This window comes from Ooceraea biroi, chromosome 4, assembly GCF_003672135.1.
Source record: "Ooceraea biroi isolate clonal line C1 chromosome 4, Obir_v5.4, whole genome shotgun sequence".
In the NCBI taxonomy this organism is placed as follows: Eukaryota; Metazoa; Arthropoda; class Insecta; order Hymenoptera; family Formicidae; genus Ooceraea; species Ooceraea biroi.
In genome coordinates this window covers 16,911,882-16,931,421 of record NC_039509.1, presented here as the reverse complement: position 1 = coordinate 16,931,421, position 19,540 = coordinate 16,911,882, and the positions used below count along the sequence as shown (strand labels likewise).

General features: G+C 43.9%; 1 protein-coding gene across 8 annotated transcripts in view; it reads left to right on the top strand.

Moving 5' to 3' along the window:
- LOC105283195 (acetylcholine receptor subunit alpha-like) overlaps positions 1-19,540 on the top strand; it is a 127,177-nt gene that overhangs the window by 7,934 nt on the left and 99,703 nt on the right. For 6 of the 8 annotated variants that reach the window (XM_011345804.3, XM_011345796.3, XM_011345778.3 and 3 more), the window contains exon 2: positions 575-935. In XM_011345804.3, coding sequence (XP_011344106.1) covers positions 729-935 — 207 coding nt within the window. In that variant the 5' untranslated portion in view covers positions 575-728. The remainder of the gene's footprint in view (positions 1-574; positions 936-19,540) is intronic. The other 2 variants (XM_011345811.3, XM_011345788.3) reach the window with 1 other exon arrangement.

The window sequence follows — 19,540 nt, the reverse complement described above, 5'->3', positions numbered from 1 at the left end:
TAATTTGATTAAAAAGATATAAAAATAGAGTTTAGTGGAGTAAAACGCTCTCGACAACAACGGAAAATGTGCGCTCTCTTTATACCGGACGACATTACTTCTCCATGTAACTTCACTGCGAATTTTTTTCCGCGGCGCGGCGGCCGGGTGGTTTGAAGACACGGGGCGAGAGAGAAAGAGGGGGTGGGTTGAACTCGTTACTTGTACCCATAAATCCGCCCGCGGAGCAAGTTGTATCGTTCTCGGCCCATGGCGCGCTATATGCCCGGAATTGCACGTACCGTAACGAAGTGTAGTCTGGCGAGATGTAATACAGCGGCTCAACTTGGAGTTTCGCTCATGCGCTGGTATATGGGGCATTCCAGAATTTATGCATTCTCCCTCGACTGCACATTTCGGGGCAATTCCGCGAGTTTCTCCTTTTTTTACGAAAATTCGATGAGGGATCACACCCGCCCGCGGAGGCAAATCGCGAAGATAAATGACGAAAGGAGGTGGTACCTTGATTAAATCACGCTCGATTCCATCGAGCGAAAAGTGACTCGGCCGATAAACGATCAATTTGATTCAACAGGGGTGAGTTCCCAAGCGATGCTCGCTGGCGCAGGAATTGCGAAGGAGGACAACGGCTGACTTGCATCTTCTCCATCTAGATACGTGGTTCGCGCGGCCGAGAGAGGGTACAAAGGGGCCGGACGCGTCGTTCATAGTGGAGGAATCGGGGGACCATGACGCCCCCCATAATCGGGGAAACGCTACGCGTGTGGTTCCTCTCGGCGCTGGTCGTTCACGGAGCCGTCGCCGGGAACCCCGACGCGAAACGCCTCTACGACGACCTGCTGTCCAACTACAACAAGCTTGTGCGCCCCGTGGTGAACACCTCGGACGTGCTGCGCGTCTGCATCAAGCTTAAGCTCTCGCAACTCATCGATGTGGTAAGTCTCCAGATCTGAACCCCATAAGTCTGAAAAATTGTTGGAAGATTGGGGAAAAGCCTCGCTCCCCCCGGATACTCCGGTGCTTTCGGTTAGCCGTTGTTACCTTCGCACTTTTGCCAACTTTGTTAATATCGTGTATCCGCTGAGGCGGTGATTCAAACTCGTGCAAGAGCGTTAAAGCACGCGCGTATAGTCGTTATAAAATCAATAGCTTATAACGTGATATGTGCACGAATATGGACGTTTCGAGATGGCCAATTTACAAGGTGAAATGCTCCTCCGGAAACTATCGTAGAAATCCGAATTGTCACGAAGGAAAAATAGTCCGAAACTCGAATAATTACAATAATTACTTGGTCGAACTTTGTCGAAATTTCAGTCGGTGTTACGATCGTGCTTCGTCAAGTTTAAATCACGGATGAAGACTTTTAAAAGACGCTATTTAAGATCCCATTAGGTACTATTGTAATCATAACTAATTTCGTATTAATTCTCATCGCATTTGTCTGCCATCACAAAGGACATTAATGATTTTAACGATTTTAAATCTCTTGACCTTGTAGAATTATTCGTGGTACGCGAAAGCGTATATTTATTCGCACAACTGCAATAAACCATGTAAAATTAGCGAATTATACAGATTATACAAATTGATTGACATTATTTTTAATTGGAGCGTTACATGCAATGAGCGGAGAATCAAAAAGAGTATCTTCTTGTTCAGCAATCCCGCCGGGAATTCATATCATGTGTTTAATTCATGCATCTGGTTGGCGACGAAGCACTTGCAACCAACATCGCGCGCATAAATTAACGAGTTAAGCCGCATTAAGTTGCACCTCGTTGAAACCCATTAAACATACGCACTAAATAATCGCCGATTATTTGCCGATTACTTGGCAACCGTGAATCTCATTTTCGAACGCATTTATACCTATTATCAACGCATTTTCTCGATGAGATTGATATAAATATCCTGGATATATTGAAATGTCGATATTAATAATTTTACCATAAAAATATTTCGCGCGAGACGATAAACCTTTGCAATCCGATCATCAAAAACTAAAAATCCGACATGTGACACCTCGCGAGAGCTTATCGCGGTGTGCAAGCTCAAGTGTCGCGCAATAAAACATTGTACGGGACAAGTGAAAATTTCTGCGGACGAGCTGACGGCGATAAAAATTGCAAGTACGGAGAATCGCGATATACGTATACTCGACACGATGCCGTCCATTCCGAGCATTGCAGAATAATATCCGCGATTCTAGTCTCGTCCAGTGAACGCAGTATACCAGGGTGGCAATTCCTTGAAACTCCTGACCGCAACTAACACGCCCGAGGATGGTTGGACAAAGAATGCGCACGTAATGGATGCAATCCAGTACCGTGACTGGTCGGCAAAAATTTCAACGATATTTCAGATAAACTCGATGCAAAACGCAAGGAAAATGCGAGATAATAGATCAATCTGTTTCAATCTCTAAACTTTCCTCTAATCTTTACTCTCTATCTTTACACGTACGCCTTTAATTGGAGTAACACCTTGATATTTTTCACACTGATAGCAAACATCGTTTTATGCATTTAAGATATAAATAAGGATCGCGCAGATTTTGCAATAAACAACTATTAATTCGGCTAAAAGTTGATTAACATTTTATAGTAATCAACGATAACAGAAAGAATGGACAATTCGCTTCGGGTCGATGACGATAAAAGTTCGCCCGTTCGGGAAAAAGGAGAGGGGGAGGTCTCGCTAGGAATTTATCCCGGTGTAAAATCCAAATTACTTGAACCTCCACGGTCGATTTGCGTGACCCCTCGTAACTCCCTGACCCCATGGCAGTGCAATTTTAACGATACGCAAATGTAATTCTCGGAAAAGGATATCCGCGGGTTTCGCTTTTACGATCCGGATACGAAGTCGTTATCTCGTCTCGATGCCGGAACATGGTAAATCCACGACCAAGTCCGACTTATCCGCCGACAAATAGACCGCCGGTGATTATGCACGCGTGTCGCAGGAGTCTCCTCCCCATGCGACTCATTTGACGGTAATTACATTTCCCGAGCGCAGGAGGAGAAGCCCAGTGCGACACCGCTAATTACACCGGTGGTTTGCAATTTCAGCATTGTAAAATGCTGAAATTTCTTCTCTAAATTTCGTTGTGTCACACAAGTAATGCACATGGAGAAGGCATTCTCTACAGCGGGATCCCGAACACGACGCGCTAGAATTTCAGCGATTTTACATACTCTCTTCGCGTGCTTTAACTCGCAAATTGTTCCGCGCGTATCGGAAATCTTCGGCAAACTTCCATCAGTCTTACAACATTCCGCCGAGAGATCACTTAAATTATAATTCGCTTGTAATTTAAGAATCATCCCCTTGCTTCGGCGATAAACGGCATCGGTACGTCCGTCTCCATTTACCCGAAGAATCCGTTATTACAAATTAATCTGGTAATTATAGTGGAACAGTCGTGTGTGTCGGCGATAAGGGAAACAAAACCCCCCAAGACTCGACTGATTCTCATTCTCGTCGAAAGGCAAGTCGCCGTAACGTAACGGCGGCCATCGTCGCTGGCGCAACCCTGTGCACGGCATCGAATCGATACCCTCGCCTCACCAGTCCGCTGATGGATGCTTTCGCGCGGCGCGTTCGCTCGATCAGTGCCGCGGTTTCTTGCGTGATCAAAGAGCGATCACGCGAGTTCTCATTTTCCCGGGATAGCCCGGGCTTTACGGGGCGCGCCGAGACGCTCGGCCAATTTTCTCCGCGACTTGCTGGATATCGCGCGAGGAAGAGGCTGCTGAAAGTTAACGGAAGACGGCGGAAACGGGCAAGGCTAAAAAGAGAGGAGAGAAATAAGCACGGGGCGTCATTGCATCCGATTTTATCGAGCTTAAGAGGCATATCCATCAGCGCTGCCAGATCCACGGACATGCCTGGTCGACGTCCCGAGGATTCCTCGAGCTTTTATAGAGCCTCGTGAAAGTTTCATTTCACGCTCACTCGCGTAGGAATCCTCCATTTGTATCAAATAAAGCGGCGAGGGAAATGCATCGCATTCTTATGGAAGTCCTTCTCGCCAAAGTCTAACTGTCGTTGTCTCTTTGTTGTACGCTGTAACGAATTAGTGCCGCGTACAACTCCAATCTTGAAGAAATCCGCACAGATCGTCCGTTCGTGACGTTTAAATCGCATTCCCTTTATTGCAATTTATCTCGAAAATTGACAACTCCTAAAAGACAGAATAAGATATGGAACCATAAAAGTAAGCTACTCTTGGTGTTACTCTTTGTCAGATTCATGGAGGAATATTCTCACTTTGCCGATGATTGCTGGTTGCTCGGCATTCAGATGCCTCAGAAAGGTAAACGAGCTGGTAGTAAATAACAATTCTCATATTTATGGACGCATAGTACGCGGTAGTTACCTGCGCGGTATATCTCCTGCAATATTTGTCTTTGAAACGACTACGGTAGGCCGTAATAAATGCACGAAGGGATTGCTCATGCATCCGTATTGCTTCGATGCTTCTTACGGCAGTTAGCCGATATTAGAAATGCGAGACTTATAAGTTGCGACGTAAATTGTCTTCCTGAAAGCTATATCTTGTTAACGCTCGAGTGTACTCGGGATGAAAGATTGACGAGGAAAAACTGAATACGCCGAAGGAAAAACCGCATTTTTGGCAAAAGTTCTACCGCGCTGCAATGTTTCGCGAGGAAATTAGTGTACACGCGATACTCTGAAAACGAAAGATCTATCAGGACTATCTCGCAAAACGGTTCGTTCGCGATCATGTTTCGTATAATCTTTGATATTATGTCGAATACTTGGATGCGGCTGAAGTTAAGTTGATGTTGAGTCAGTAAACTATTGAAATGTCAAACACGGCGATATTGAAAACGCTCACGTCAATATTGGAACCTGGTAGCGAATAGGTAAAGCTTTCCCAATATTTCAAAATTTAATAGCTCGAGTGTCTAATTTAGATCTTTAACGTTTCAAAAATTTAATAATTCAGAGACGTGATTATACTTATACTTATGGAGAGATGGAAGACGTGAAATCTGAAATCTGATGATGATTATTTAATTTCCCATATATTCAATTACTCAGCGATTATATTCCTCAGATAAAATATTTCAATTAAAATCTATTTTAAGATACGATAAAAATGGGACTCTGTTATTCATGTATGGAAATTTAATTCGTCATAAAGTTGTTATAAGAGGATATAGATTTTTTTCCTTTGTCATTTCTTTTTATCTTCGTAATTAACTTTACCAGTCGGCATTATAGGGAACAAAAGACTTGCGGAACGCTTATCTTTAATAATAATTAATGATGGTTTATCTCTAATTAATCTTCGGAAAGAGTTAAGGGAGAAATCCACAAAGCACAGAACATAATAGATGAATTAAAGGATTTCGCATTTCAAATAAGATAAGTCCACAGTCCGCTTTAGATACTACTTTATATCTAAAGTGGATCTTACAAGTTATGAGCTTATCCTCTCATTCTCCCGCACAAAGTCGTTCGATCGATCTCGCTGATACCGATGGAACTACAATACAATTTTTTAAATCATTTTTTCAAACGCATTCAGCGCACCAGGGAACGTCGCGAGACCACAAAGAATCGCTCGAGTGGAGAACGGGGACGAGCTGAGAGAACTCTGGGATTTCACGTATGCGTGGCGAACGCGGGGTGCGATAGTGCATTTACACACGGTGGATAGGTACATACGCGTGCGCTACCGTCTATGTACGTTACTATTTACGACCTCAGCTTAGATACTGCGAGTGCGCTGCTCTGCCTCCATTGTCGAGACGATCTATCATAAGCAGTGCACTTTGCGCCCCACGGCTGCGATATATAGCGGAGGTATTACCGACACGCGAACGGGAACGTGTCGGCGTGGCGTGGCGGCATCGAGTTTCGTAGGACTGCCGATTGGATTCCATTAGAGTTCATTAAGGCGTATTACGAAGACCTGGCCGAACAAGGCGGTCCATCCACTTCGAGCTTCCAAGTGGAGGTGATCGTACCGGAAGTTTCACCGTTAAATCGTCGGCGCCTCGCGCCGGTATCGATTCTGAATTCTTCCTTGAAATGCGTAATCTTATCGCATCAAGTCACATTAAATCAGATAATTATTAGCGAACATATCACGTTCTTTGCGCGGCTCACCGGTTAGACAGAGTGGAAATTAATCAACCGTGCCATAATGAGCGATGATTTCATGCCGGCGAGAATTGATTGACGCGACACACAAAAGGTCATATCTCCGTCCGCTCGCGTGCATCGCTGTTATCAGAACGGTATCAAAAGCCTATTATCAGTCGACACTGTGTCCAGCGACACGTTGCATAAGAATGCATTATTTATTTAGCCGTGCAAAGCGTGTGATTCGGCACGTGACGTTAATTAAAATCACCTTGCAATTACGCTGATTTTTCAAGAGACAACGAGGTGACGTGCGAGGGTAATGTGGTACGCATTATGCTCTTCGTATTATGGAGGGCCACCTTTATTATGACCCAGTGCTCAGCCATTTCCGTATCAATGTCGGCGTCGTGTTTCCAACCGCGTGTCCCGCTGCTTTAGTATTCATACTATATGTCGAAGGTCTCGTTATATCATAGTTTGATACATTCGCTTTGATGTTTGACGCGATCCCGCAAAACTTTCAGACAAGTGCAACAGCGATACACACATTCACGTCCGCCGGCCTTGTCAATAGTGCCCTGACGCTTTTGTACAACTTTCGTCCAGCATCCAGCGCGTGGACTTTCTATTTCTTCACGGCTTTATCGCGCTTCTGATACTGATTGTGAGTATCCATTTTCGTGGCATAGGTATCGCGTTCACCATACCTTTACGAATCGGATGTTGATTACGTAAATAGCACAATCAAATTTTGACTCATTTGGAGATTTCTCGGAGATTTTGCTTTCGCAAGAGACTGGATTGAAGCAATTCCGAGAAAGATGGCAGTCAATTAAATTTTCGTTAAGAGGAAAATCTGGTAGAGAATTTGCAGTAAAGAGCGACGACATCAAGATTACCGTAGCTTCGAAAAAAACTTCAATCACATTAAAGCCAATGCTGATTAAACGAGAAGAGAGTACTTTTTTAGTATAAAAACAAGTACGACAGAGCATGAAAGAAAAAGCGAACGGAAAAAGGGGTGGTTATGTGTAGGAAGAGGGTGGAATGCTCAGAGAAATATAAACAAGCAGGACTTTCAGTCGCTCGAATGAGCAATGGTTATGGCGAAAGTTTTCTACCGGTACGTGCCCCCACGAATATCGCAAATGCGACCGTGCATTTCCGGAATGCCGACGATTTGTCACGAAAAAGTCCTGTAAGCCCCCCTTAGCTCCCCGGTTCGTCGTTTCCTTCGAAAAGACAACCAAGACATCTAACAATTCGAATTTCTATCATCGATCTCTCCTTCTCCTCTCTGAAATTGTTATCACTTAAATTGCATTTAAGCGATTATTGCTAATTTCATTTAATCATCAAGTAACTTTATAGCCTAGTTACAATAGCTCCAATGTTAGCGTTTGTTCCAGTTCTAGATTCATTGATCTTTTTCCCTGATTTTATTCGTCTATTTTTCTGTACGCATTTTTAGTCGCTGTTCTGAAATAACCATATTTGGCAATTTCGTTGAGATTTGCTTTATTTCATGATCTACTTCCAAATTACAGAGTTACAAATGTCAGAAAACCGACTGTGAAATATCTACAATTGTTTTAAAGGTAAATTCCGATAAGCCTGGACTTTTCATGAGCTTTTTTTCACCCTTATTTAACAAGGATCTGGTCATGTATCGATATCATCTCATCCGTAATTTCAGACAGTCGGAATCAATTTCAAGATCGAGTTTTCGCTGCAAAAATACGCGGCAGCTTCCAGCACTCATATTCCCGCAGGAATAGCGAGCAGTATCGTATCGGAGAACGAAGTTGTACATGCAAGGGGTCCCTCTCGTGCGTTACATGAGGATTGATACGAAAGTCGAAACCCCGTTCTCGTAAACCACGAACATAAGAGCCATCCAGCGGGACGGCGGCAGCGACAGTCTTCTCGATTTAATTTAGACGCGACTCATTAAAGGATAAATCCACCGGGATTTCCGCCGGATCTCGGCGCAGCCGTCATTAACCGCGTGCGATAAATGAACCGTATACGCTCGCACCTGTGTTCCGTGACTATTTACGCGAGTCCTGAGAAATTCCCTCAAACAAACGCGGCTGAATCGTAAACAGGACTACAAGATATAACGGATAAACGTTTTGAGTAATATAAAATTGCATTAAGAAAGTGTGTCAAGTACAATAAATAATACTATCAAGTTACGGTGAGTCGAGTTCAAGAGTTCTTGTTTTTCTCTGTAGACATGTCGAGACAACGATAATGCTATTACTAATGCTAACGAACCGGAAAAGAAGGGCTTTTCCTGACCAGAGGGGAAAGCATCAACAAACAAATTGCAACGCAACCATGAAACTCAACCGACATCGACTGGCTCCATAGTGCTTTACACGCACGGCCATGTTCACTTTGTTCGCGGCCTAGGATAGTTGTTTGGAGCTTCCCGAAGTTAGAATCCGAATCTCACTCAGCAGAGAGCTATAATCGGCTGCATTTAATACGCGTCTGTTGACCGAAGAGGACTGAAGCGTTTGATAAAAGTTTCAGATGCATCTCACGCTGCGGCGTGCATTAAATGCTCAAAAATAATTATGCTTTGAGATTAAGCGTGCTGTGAAATTCACGCGAAACGCAGCTAGAGTCTTGTTCGCAAGTGAAATACCGAGCGTTTTAATTATGCAACACGAGCCAGGCTTCTTGTCGATCAAATGGACAATTAAATTTACTGATGCTCGTCGTAATTACATATCTTCATCTCGGGCGAGGGATGAATTTCCGATTATTTGAATCAACGGTGTCGGTTTCGCAATTAATACGGCGTATCTCCCGTCGTGGCTGGCCTCTGCTTGGACCATATTATACCGCCACGCACACATATCGTCTAATGGTATTAGGTACCGAGCTGGTTGCCTGACCGCGAACTTAATTGCGCTACCTCCTAATTACGCGAGAATTAACAAAGCCGGTAAGATTCGCGATACACTTTTCTCTGTGCACTCACACGCATTTACTCGCGTAAAATATTTTACTTTACGTGATTATTATAATTTAACGCAACGCTTTTGCCTGCATCTTTTCATGGTTCCGCGGACTGACTTTGCAAATTAAGGTTTAATTACGTACACGAACTGCGATAGAGATGAACGACAACGTGAAATATTGGATGCTCGATAAAACTTGCAAGAAAAATCAAACATCAAATATTTTGGAAATCGTAATATTATGCGGTTGTTCTCTTAACAGCGTCGTATGTTGTGAAAAAAAGAAAGAAGGGCAACGTATACAAGCCATCAGGACGAAATTACCTTTGAAACGTTTCATACGCGCCAAGGAAACAGCCGGGTGTCCCATCAGGCTGCTCCAGCGTTTTAAGGGTACACATCAGGAAGGATCTGGCGACTGGGGCGTGATAAGAGAAGAGAAGAAAGAGACGCCGTTTCCAACTAAAAAATCCACGCCAAGGTAGAGAGGCGCATGCTAAACCTGATTAGGGTTACGCCGGTAAACGGAGTTATGTTACGTTACGTAAACGTGAATAAAAAGGAGAAATTACTGACTCCATGGAGTTATCTTCCGTCCTGTTACGAGCGTCTGGACCACGGATGCTCGGATAAGGTATAATCTCATTCATTAATTACCATTGCGAAGGTAACTGCATGACTAATCGATTTACGATAGACGGCGCGCAACCTGGATTAACGCGTCCCATTTTCGACAGCTTGTTTTACGGGGACTCTTGCGATCTTTCTTGTGAACGTCTGAGGAAGAGAGATCAAATATGAATAAGTACGAAGATTACTCTCGACGGCAAACACGCGTTCATTATGAAAGATGATAAAGCATACGTTATTTTTACACAGTTTTCTCTCATAATTTTAGGTTGTATTTTTGCTTTATATAATGTAATCTTATGTTTAACGAAGGCGATGTCTTGCTAGAGAGGAGAAACATCCAAAACTCAGAAAAATGCATTAGAGATCTGACATGAATTTGAGGCTCGTCAATGATTTCTCGGTACGATCAAAACTTATCTCGCGCGTGCGGTGAAAGAAGCAATCCTTTGGGATTCAACGTATTCTCAGCGGTCTCTCAGACTAAACAGAGCCCAGGGACGATTCGGTCGGAGAGGACACAAATAGAAACGATATCCCCGATATTCGCGCCACCTCTCGAAATCCAATTTAATGCAGGTGTCGGCGCATCGCCGCCACTCACCAGTCCCTCGGCAACACCGGCGCGTTATTGAGAGCGTAAAGGAAACCGAAAAGAATTGAGGAGATTCCGGACGAAGCGAGAGAATGGCGATCCCACATTAACACCGAGAGAGAGTGTTACCGCACAAAAATAACAACATGAACAGTTCAAAAATCCAAAACACCGGATTTTCCCGGAAACTTCTTTCCGAAACGCGATATTAATTTTCGACTTTACGTTATTTCAGCGAAATATCGACAAACGCATTTTGCAACTCTCAATCTCGGCTCTTCGTGTCGTTCGAACGCGCAAAAACATTTCCGTGCGACCGCAGGTGTAAAGTGCGACGTGGATAAAGCGCACACCACGGTGGATTGACGGAATGGCTTTTCAAAGAGCGAAGTGCATACACGCCAAAGGCATTCGCGGTGCATCGAACAGCGAGAGATAACGTTCGGCAGCGAGCGCGTAGCGAGATGCGAGGTAGCGGTTGTGAGACGGAATTTGCGGGCCGAATGTCTTGGGTTCCAAAGTGCCTTGGAGCAGCAGCCGATATTGACGCACCTCGTCGAGCGTTCGTCTCGTTATTTCGATATTTACGACAATTGAGAGTCCTTCCGGAAGTCGCCTGCGAGCGTTACACTTTAAGAGCTCACTCAAACGAACGAACTTACGCTGACACAACGAACAACCAATATTCCCGTGAGGCTTTCGAGGAGGCTCGCTATTCAAAGTTTGAGTATCCAACTCGACGGTTCGATATACACGCGCACGCATATCTGAAACGATCATATCACGCTACGATTACGAAACATGTCATTTGGAAGCGATAATTGCGTGTGATGCTATGTTGTATTATAATGATTATATTGATTTTCTCTGATCGCGCGCGAGGCAGACGGTACAACTTCCGCCGACTGTTGCCAACGAACGAACGATAGCTCGAACTCTCGCACGAGTACACGAGGTAACCGAGACGTCCGTGACGTGATGCGATTCCGTGTGGGCAAACGTCGGAAATTGAAATTTACCGGGAGGGATTCGTTTATTTGACACTCTCACGGTGAGAGGCTTTATTGCGCGAGTTTCGGAGCGGTCTTCGATCCCGCCTCTGAAGCTCGAGCGTCGCCGGGAAAGAGAGCGCGCGAGACAGCGAGGTGAGCCACCTGGAGGGTGAGGGGAAAGTTCAAAGGAAGGCGAGGAGGGAGGTTCGACGGTAGGATGCGCCAGATAAGGGCGTCGTTATGCGAGAAACCCTTTCGGCTGAGATATATCGGCGAATAGAAGGAGAAAGCGACTTCGGGCCAAGCGACGAGGGGTGGTTTAAGAGACGGGGATGAAGTATAGGTGCGGAAACTACGGGTGGGAATCCGACCTAACTGAGAATCAATAGAAATTTTCACGGTGCGCGCATCGCAGAGGCGGTCCCGGTATCCATTTCCCCGAACAAACGTCTTACGTATCGTAATCTTTTTCGAGCACATTCGTCGCTCCTCTCTCTCTCTCTCTATTTTTCGTTCCTTCTCCCTTTCTCGCCTTCTTCCGCGCTCGCTCTTGTTCTCCAATATCTGGCCGACCCCGTACTTCGATCCGAGTCCTGGTCATCTCGAAACGGACAGAAATATTCTCTCGTTACTACGTCTCGTCGAGTGACACACTTCACCTTGTGATATTCGTTTCGTCGCGACTCCAACATCATTTTTGCATGCTGTTTGTTACATCTGTTCCAACATATTCGTTATCCATGTCGCATATACATGGATTACATATCGAAGGATAAAAAATAACCACATTGTTTGCTTGCCAAACACGCTTCACAATGAGACTTTTTTTATTTCCAGTAAAATGCGCTCCATCAATTTCGATCTGTTTTGCACGATATCGGATCACGCGTAATGTATAATTTATGAATATTCAATATACCTCGTTGCCAAAGTCCATTGCATGAAATTTTAATGGATAGCCGCTCAACGAATTTGTAATCGATTCTTCTTTAATGCCGTTCTACACAAATGTTTAATATGAAAGATTAAAAATTTTTTAAATTACGCGACGCAATGTGGCGTTTTATAGTGGATCTGAACATTAGTTATTGCAGCAAAAAAGTGAGATGTAAATAATTGCGCTTTAGCGACTACGAGAGCCAGAAAGACGACGAGAAGAATAAAAGTCATAGATTGAAGAATTATGGCACCTGTCAGATACCACGCGAATGTTTCATATTTAACACGGCGATGTGCGTGCTTCATTAACTTCAGGATAAACGTCCATCTGGAAGTCCGCCTGGTATCGATCTGTTCTAAAGATCTAATGACTCCTTGATGGATGCGACGATTTAACGCGAGCGTCGTAAGTTACTCTTTCCGGTGGGGCTTGCAAGTCGCCTTTAAGCTCGCCTTGCACGGCCAATGGCCTGGAAAGGCACTAAATTCTGGTCACGGACTGTTTCGGTTGGAGAACAGACCTACGGCAATGATTTGCCGCTATGACCATGAGCGAGTCCTCGATAGACCCGACCTTCGGTTAGTTGAATTTCAGTAGAACACGTTATAGCGGCGCCTTGGTGTAGAAGCATCGACATATCAAATGATATTGAATGTAATTCCCGACACAATCCTAGCAACCAACGAGGATTTCGTCACAGACAGTTTGTAGAAGGAGTCATGAACATTAAATGCACTTCCTGTTTTTTTAAGGCACATATTTTACCATCAAAATACTTTGATTGTTGTATAATTCGCGATCAAAGAGCGGCGTAAGGTCAACGCGCTTCTTGTTAATCTCATTGTGTTATAATTAAACGTTCCTGCACGATCGAGATTAGTTTTCTTCTCTCGTTTCTTATGGAATACTTGCGAAACGCTAAAACTGCTGCTTTTCTAATTCATCAATTTTGCGAAGCACAAAAATCGAAATGTTTTCTTATCAGCCGCGTCCTCGTTCGATCGGAACGATCCGTTTTATCAGGATTCGGGCAGGAAAACGGAGAGCCGACGATCGGCGTGATGAACGAGCGTTTCCGGCCGCTGTCTCGGCTAACAAACGATTAATTCCGCGGGCGGGGCTAAGCATCGTGGTGCACTGGCGTTATATCGTCCGTGAATCCGATTACGTGCCTCCTCAACTTTTCCCTTCTTCCCGGCTGCGACTTGCGAGTCTGCTTGAAGATACTTGGCTGATACTGATCTCACATGCGACATATTTTAATAATTTAATTTATTATAATTTCTAGAGAAGATTCCGAGTTCATTCTGAAATCTAGCATTTTCTTTCTATCTAATATTTCAGCTGACAGGGTTGCGGAAATCGATTCAATTGGATAAAACAAAAATTTATACTTCTTCCTATAATCAGCTCAATTAGAATCGGTTGTAATCACATGAGAGGAAACCTCGATTTATCAATATCTGCGAGTCGAGGATAAAACCAAATAAGCGACATCATTATAAACGGCGTGAGCCAGCGTCTCAGCAGCCGACATCATGGCCATTAGACACTTTGGCTTATTAGGAATCGATGCGCCGCAGCGTCGTTCACCCAAGTTTCCCCAGGGTCAAGCTGAAAACGGACGACGGCGTCGTCCCGTGGAAAATGGGGCTCCGCCACAAAGCCGGCCGATTCCTCGCGCTGGAAGACAATGCGACGTAATAGCCGCTGATCGGGACAATACGTACAACTCTGTGCAACAACCGAGAGCTATCTTTCAACGCAGGTACATGTGCGCTCGCGAACAATGCACGACGAGAGTAGCTCGCGCGGATGCTGCGAGCTATCACAGGAAAGATGGCTAACTCGACGACCGATATGCGATGCAACGCCTTCTTTTGTGCGTACCTGGGCGCGCTCATCGAAGAAAAATCATGCGCGAAGAATGAGGGGAAAAATCGACTGCAGATTAAAATTGAATGATCATATTAAATCCCTAAGCGTCAAAGATGCACAAACGGGGAAAAGTGGATATTGGCAGTACTAGTGCAACTAAAACATCGTTCGCCACGTTACGTGATGCGTAATATTGCATAGACATGATTCATGGAGATCCGCAAAATTCGAGCATTTCCGATTTAAAGTGTTCCCTCTTTCGTTGTTGCTATCTTGAAGTACGACAGCTTGAGAAAAACGAAAATAACATGTAAATTACTCCCGCGCTATACGTCGGAATAAATAAATTTCTCTTGCAAATTTCTCGATAACTGCTATTTGAAAAGTTACTCGATAAATGAGCGTATAATTCGTTTTCGTCGTGAACGTAGGGGCGCAATTGGATTAAATTATACGGTCATTTGTCGATTAACGAGCGCAGACTGGAGTGTCCGGTGTATTTCACAAGTGCGCTTTATCGATCGCGAATGTCGTCAAGTTGGGAAAAACATTTATTTCAACGTACACTGCGGGAATAAATCATGTTTCGCGCTTCCTTCTTACGTCACAGTTTAACATAAGCTCATAAGTAAATTTTCTCAAATTGTTCTGATAAAAATTATACAGTGAAAGCCATTTTTATTCAAACCATTTCTGGTATTATAGTAAATCACGTTTAAATTCATTACATTTGCAAGGCACTCCAATATCAAGATAAACCATTATAGCATTATGTTACCTGTTTAACGTACATTCTATCTTATCGATTCCAGCCATTTCACTATGTACATAAGCGTTTAAAGGCACGCATTAAAGTCATTGGTCCGAACTCAACATTTGCAGCCATGTATGACCGATCGACTTCAATTCAATTAATTTCATACTTCATTTGCAACGTTGCGATTAATTGACAATGATGTGTACTCCAGAACGATTACATCAAAATGCACAAAAATTCGTACGCACATTCGTATGTAGTATATAAGTTCTATCGCATTTTCTTCATTTCCTTCCTTAGATTTATAACGTATTCTTCAAATTCCTCAGATCTGCTGAGTTTAGGGTCAAATGTAAAGTGTGAATGATGGTCAGTCCGTTTTGCAAAGAAATCAACGTGTCTTCTTAGGAACCGAGGAAATTATCCTATCGCGTCGTCAAGGCGAGTTCTAACTCGGCGAAGCCGTTCGGTGAACTCACCGTGTCTCTCCCGTAAATCGTAAGTTTTCCTTCGCCTTCGGTAACGACCTGGCTGGCCGATAGGAGCTCGCAAGCCTATTAGCTCTTCCCGAGACGACGAGCGTCCGAAAGTTACCAGCGGTCACGATGTAACTTTACACTATATGCACTCTAGTCCGCAAATCTCGTGACAGTTTGAAACACAAGTTTACGCTCTTGAGCGAAGGAGCATCATTAACGCGCGCATTGTCGCTTTACAAACGTTGTTTGCCATCGGTGACAAAAGTTTCATTCATTAGCCATGAGTTCATTTGCACAAGCACGCACTTGCATTTATTCCTTCGAGACTTGTGGAATGATATCGTAGAAAATTTTCTATGCGTTTGAGTAACTTATATATGAATTCTTCGTTTTCTCCAATATTCTGGATTCCGCAATTTCACAATTATTTCCAAATCTTTGGATCAGTAGAACTTTCTGTAACTTCTGTTAAAATCTCCCTGCGCCATATTGGATTAAAACTCTGATAAGTTCCCTTCCCGCATTCCGATATTAACATTTTGCCCCAGGGTGCCACGGAGACTCGCGCGACTCAATTTTCCAAGTTCCATCGCCATGTTTTCGCCCAGTTATCACCAAAAATGCGCGTTCAGGTTATCCGGATGTTCTCCGTGTTCGCGACTTACTTACCGGATTGCGTCATAAACACAGAGATCGCTAGATATCTTGAGCATCTCTGCAGACGATGACTGGAATGAGACAGCGTCTCGGTCATGCGGATTTGCAAATCAGGGATGAAATCACCCCCCGTGCTTCGCAGCACCGGCCCGCGCTTTGGGGATCAGATCGGCGACAAGACCGGAAGTCCGCTCGGTGTGCGAACGCGGCGAGCTATAAAACACGTTATTCGATCGGATATCTGGACTTATTCGTATGTTAATATATTTCCATGTTTGGCGGCTGGCCAACTCGATTGGCCCCGATACCGTGCAAGCCGCGTATCTCGATGCATCGATGAATCGCGCCATTCGCACACACATAGCCATCTACCCTCAGCACTTAACATACCCATGTGCATACAGAGTGCACGTAAATGTCCGCGCGCAAACATCTCACATATTGAAAATTTAGATATTTTTATTATTCGTTGAACAATAGGATTGGCTAACAATTTATTACGTAGCTTTCATCTTGAATCATTAACCAATTTACGCGTACATAAATTAATTAAAGTAAAGTAATTAACAGACAAACGTACTGTTGTTCATTCGCATGGATACTTAAATTAACGATAAGTGTTAGGTATTTAAATTCAAATGTGTAAATCTGCATACTTTCCGATACTTTAATATGGTTATACAATAATTTAATAAACCAATTTTTCAAACCATGTATTTTCCTTTTGATTTGATATTACCTTGCAGATTAATATTATTAAAGTAATTCCGCTGGTGCTAACAAACAAAAACTTTGTTAACAAAAACTTTGTTGCACTCGACTCTGGCGAGCGTACGTGTTGCAAATGCAGCATGCTCGAATTCGGCATCGTTTGTACGGAGCAGGGATATCCGTTCAATTTGCCAGTTCGACATTTATTTACCCCATCGAGGCGGACTGGCCGGACGACACGTTGAATCGCGTCGGCGACGAGCGAGCTAGCAGAATCGTTTAAATCACTGCAGCCGCGCGATGCAGAATGCAAATCGGGTTTATCATTACAACCTGACGGATATCGGTTCACCGAGCGTCGATTCATGTGTTTCACTATTCAGTATCCACGTTTAACGTCTACATGAATATCTCATGCGATCAATTCTCATGATGAATTGCGAATGATTCCTTCTCTAATTGTCTCGCACATTTAACACAGACAATTGACTCTGCAATTAATTTAAAGGTTTATTTCAATGGTTTTTAAACATAAATTTTCTTCAAAGTATCATACCGCAGACATCGAATGCACGGTCAAAACATCCCTTGCAGGAAATTAATTGATAAAGACAACCAGATGTTTGCATTATTAGTCGAGGATCAGGTGGCGTCGCGATGAACGTATCCGTGTTAATCGGTAATGCGTGGCATTATGATATGCAATAGCAATAATCCGTTTCGCATCTGTTGCCACGCGAAGATACGCAGGTACGATATTTATTGTCCATGGTTTTATCGTCGGATGTGCCACGTTGTGCCGGATCGGGTTATTGTCGTCCCACTTGGAAATTATCCAGAATACGACACTTACCGTTCTGAGCGGGAGACCACGAGGAATTATGGCTACAACACGTGGCCATTGGGCATCGCTATCCGCAGTCATATATTCGCGTTAAGTCCAATCTCGCGTTTCCGAAACTGTTAAAATCCGTGCGACTCTCGGCAGAAAATCAATTAGTATACTATAAGTGCAAGTTTGCACGAGGTAGGTATTATTGTAACACGTAAAAAATAGCTTCTTCAATTTTGTCGAAAACATTTCTGTACAAAGGCTTTCCTTGCGATATTCTCTTTTGCAATAATAGATGCGAGTTTCATGACAGATGGAATATTATTTACAAGATATCTTTCTCAGATGTTGTGTGTATGTATGTATTGTATTTTTGGCATCCGTAGCTCTTTTTCGTGTTCAGTCTTCATTTGTTATATAATTCTATTTGTTGCAGGTGAGTTTTCTCAGGAATACAATAGATTTCCTCTCCTTTTCTCTCATTTTCTTTCTTCCTTCGTTCCGCGCGACAAACCGCTGGCACGCTCGCTGCGTCCGCATTTTTGCTGGGTCAGTTCTTCCTTCTTTTCGTCCTGACCTACATCTCAGGGACGCCTTCTCGTAAAACTAACACGCGAATGCCCGATTTCCTTCTTCCCGGCTATACCGTGAAACGCCTATGATTCACTTCGCATTTTATCGCTGCGTCCTTTCATGCCAGCGACGCGCTAGAGACGCGAGCGGACATTCGACATCCATCTCGCTTTTGCTTCCTTCCCTTTGGTAAGAAGACCTATAAAAGTTTTGCAGGGATCATGGTAGGCTGGAAAATTTTATGTGCCACGCACATAAAAAAGATAAAATGAAGGAACACAGAGAAGAGAAACAATCTAACGTCGAAAAGTTAGTTTCACAAGTTTCTCAAGTTGATGCGTTTCGTATATACACAATCGACATACATTGTCGGGTGGTATGCAAGTTCTGGTGTAAGGATATTCCTCCCTTCCAATTAAATAAACCGACCCGACCACCTCAGCTCTGCTCCGGGATTATTTAAGTCAGTAATAACAGAGCTGCCGTCGCCACGGTGCTTTGTCGCTGTACCTGTTTTCGGTGACAGCTACGAATGCCATCCCCCACTTCCTCTCAACCCTCGTTCTCTCTTCACTCGCGTGTACATGTTCAACGGCACATACACATACCGAAATTTAATTACTCTCTGCGCGCGCGCGCGAGGGTACCCGTCGACGAAACTCCCCTTCAGCCCGTAATAATTTCGTCGGAAGTCCCGGGTAATGTTGGGAACGAGGAGTATCCGGGGCGGGAAGTCGCTCACCCTCTTCGCTCTCACCTGAGAAATTCGCCGAGACGAGGATATTTCTAATCCCCCGCCCTCCTCGTTCTCTGTCGCGCGCTTAATCCGCGCGTTGTATATCCCACGTGTTAGGGACGATTAAACGAGCTCCCATTTTTACACCAGGACATCGCTGGAGATAAGAACTATGGCGGTGCTACGGCAATGAAATTTAATTTTGGCAAACGAGCACCGCCGTGATTAAATGTTGTCTCCGGCGAGATACGCCGCTATGAACGTCTACGAGCGAATTACACTGCCTTGAAGATAGATACAGTCATTGAGGGAGAAATGTTGGATCGCTTGGATATACTGGATGCATTAAGGTCTCTTCACACATATCCGTGACGTGTCAGTACCGTATCAGTGCCGTGTCGATTCGCATATGTTACTACGCCGGACATGTGTATAAATACTAGTATAAAAACATGTATGTATAAAACTGAGCGAATACGGCACTGACACGTCACGAATATGTGTGAAGAGGCCTTTACTGATGGAAAACCTTTTCTCTCATTTTCTTTTATTTGCTATTTCAATCCTGATTGAGAAAGTACGCGCTTCTCTTTGCACAGCTTCAGTTTAATTATCATAAAAATCTTCACGCAATTCAAATTGCCGTGCTTTAAAACGCT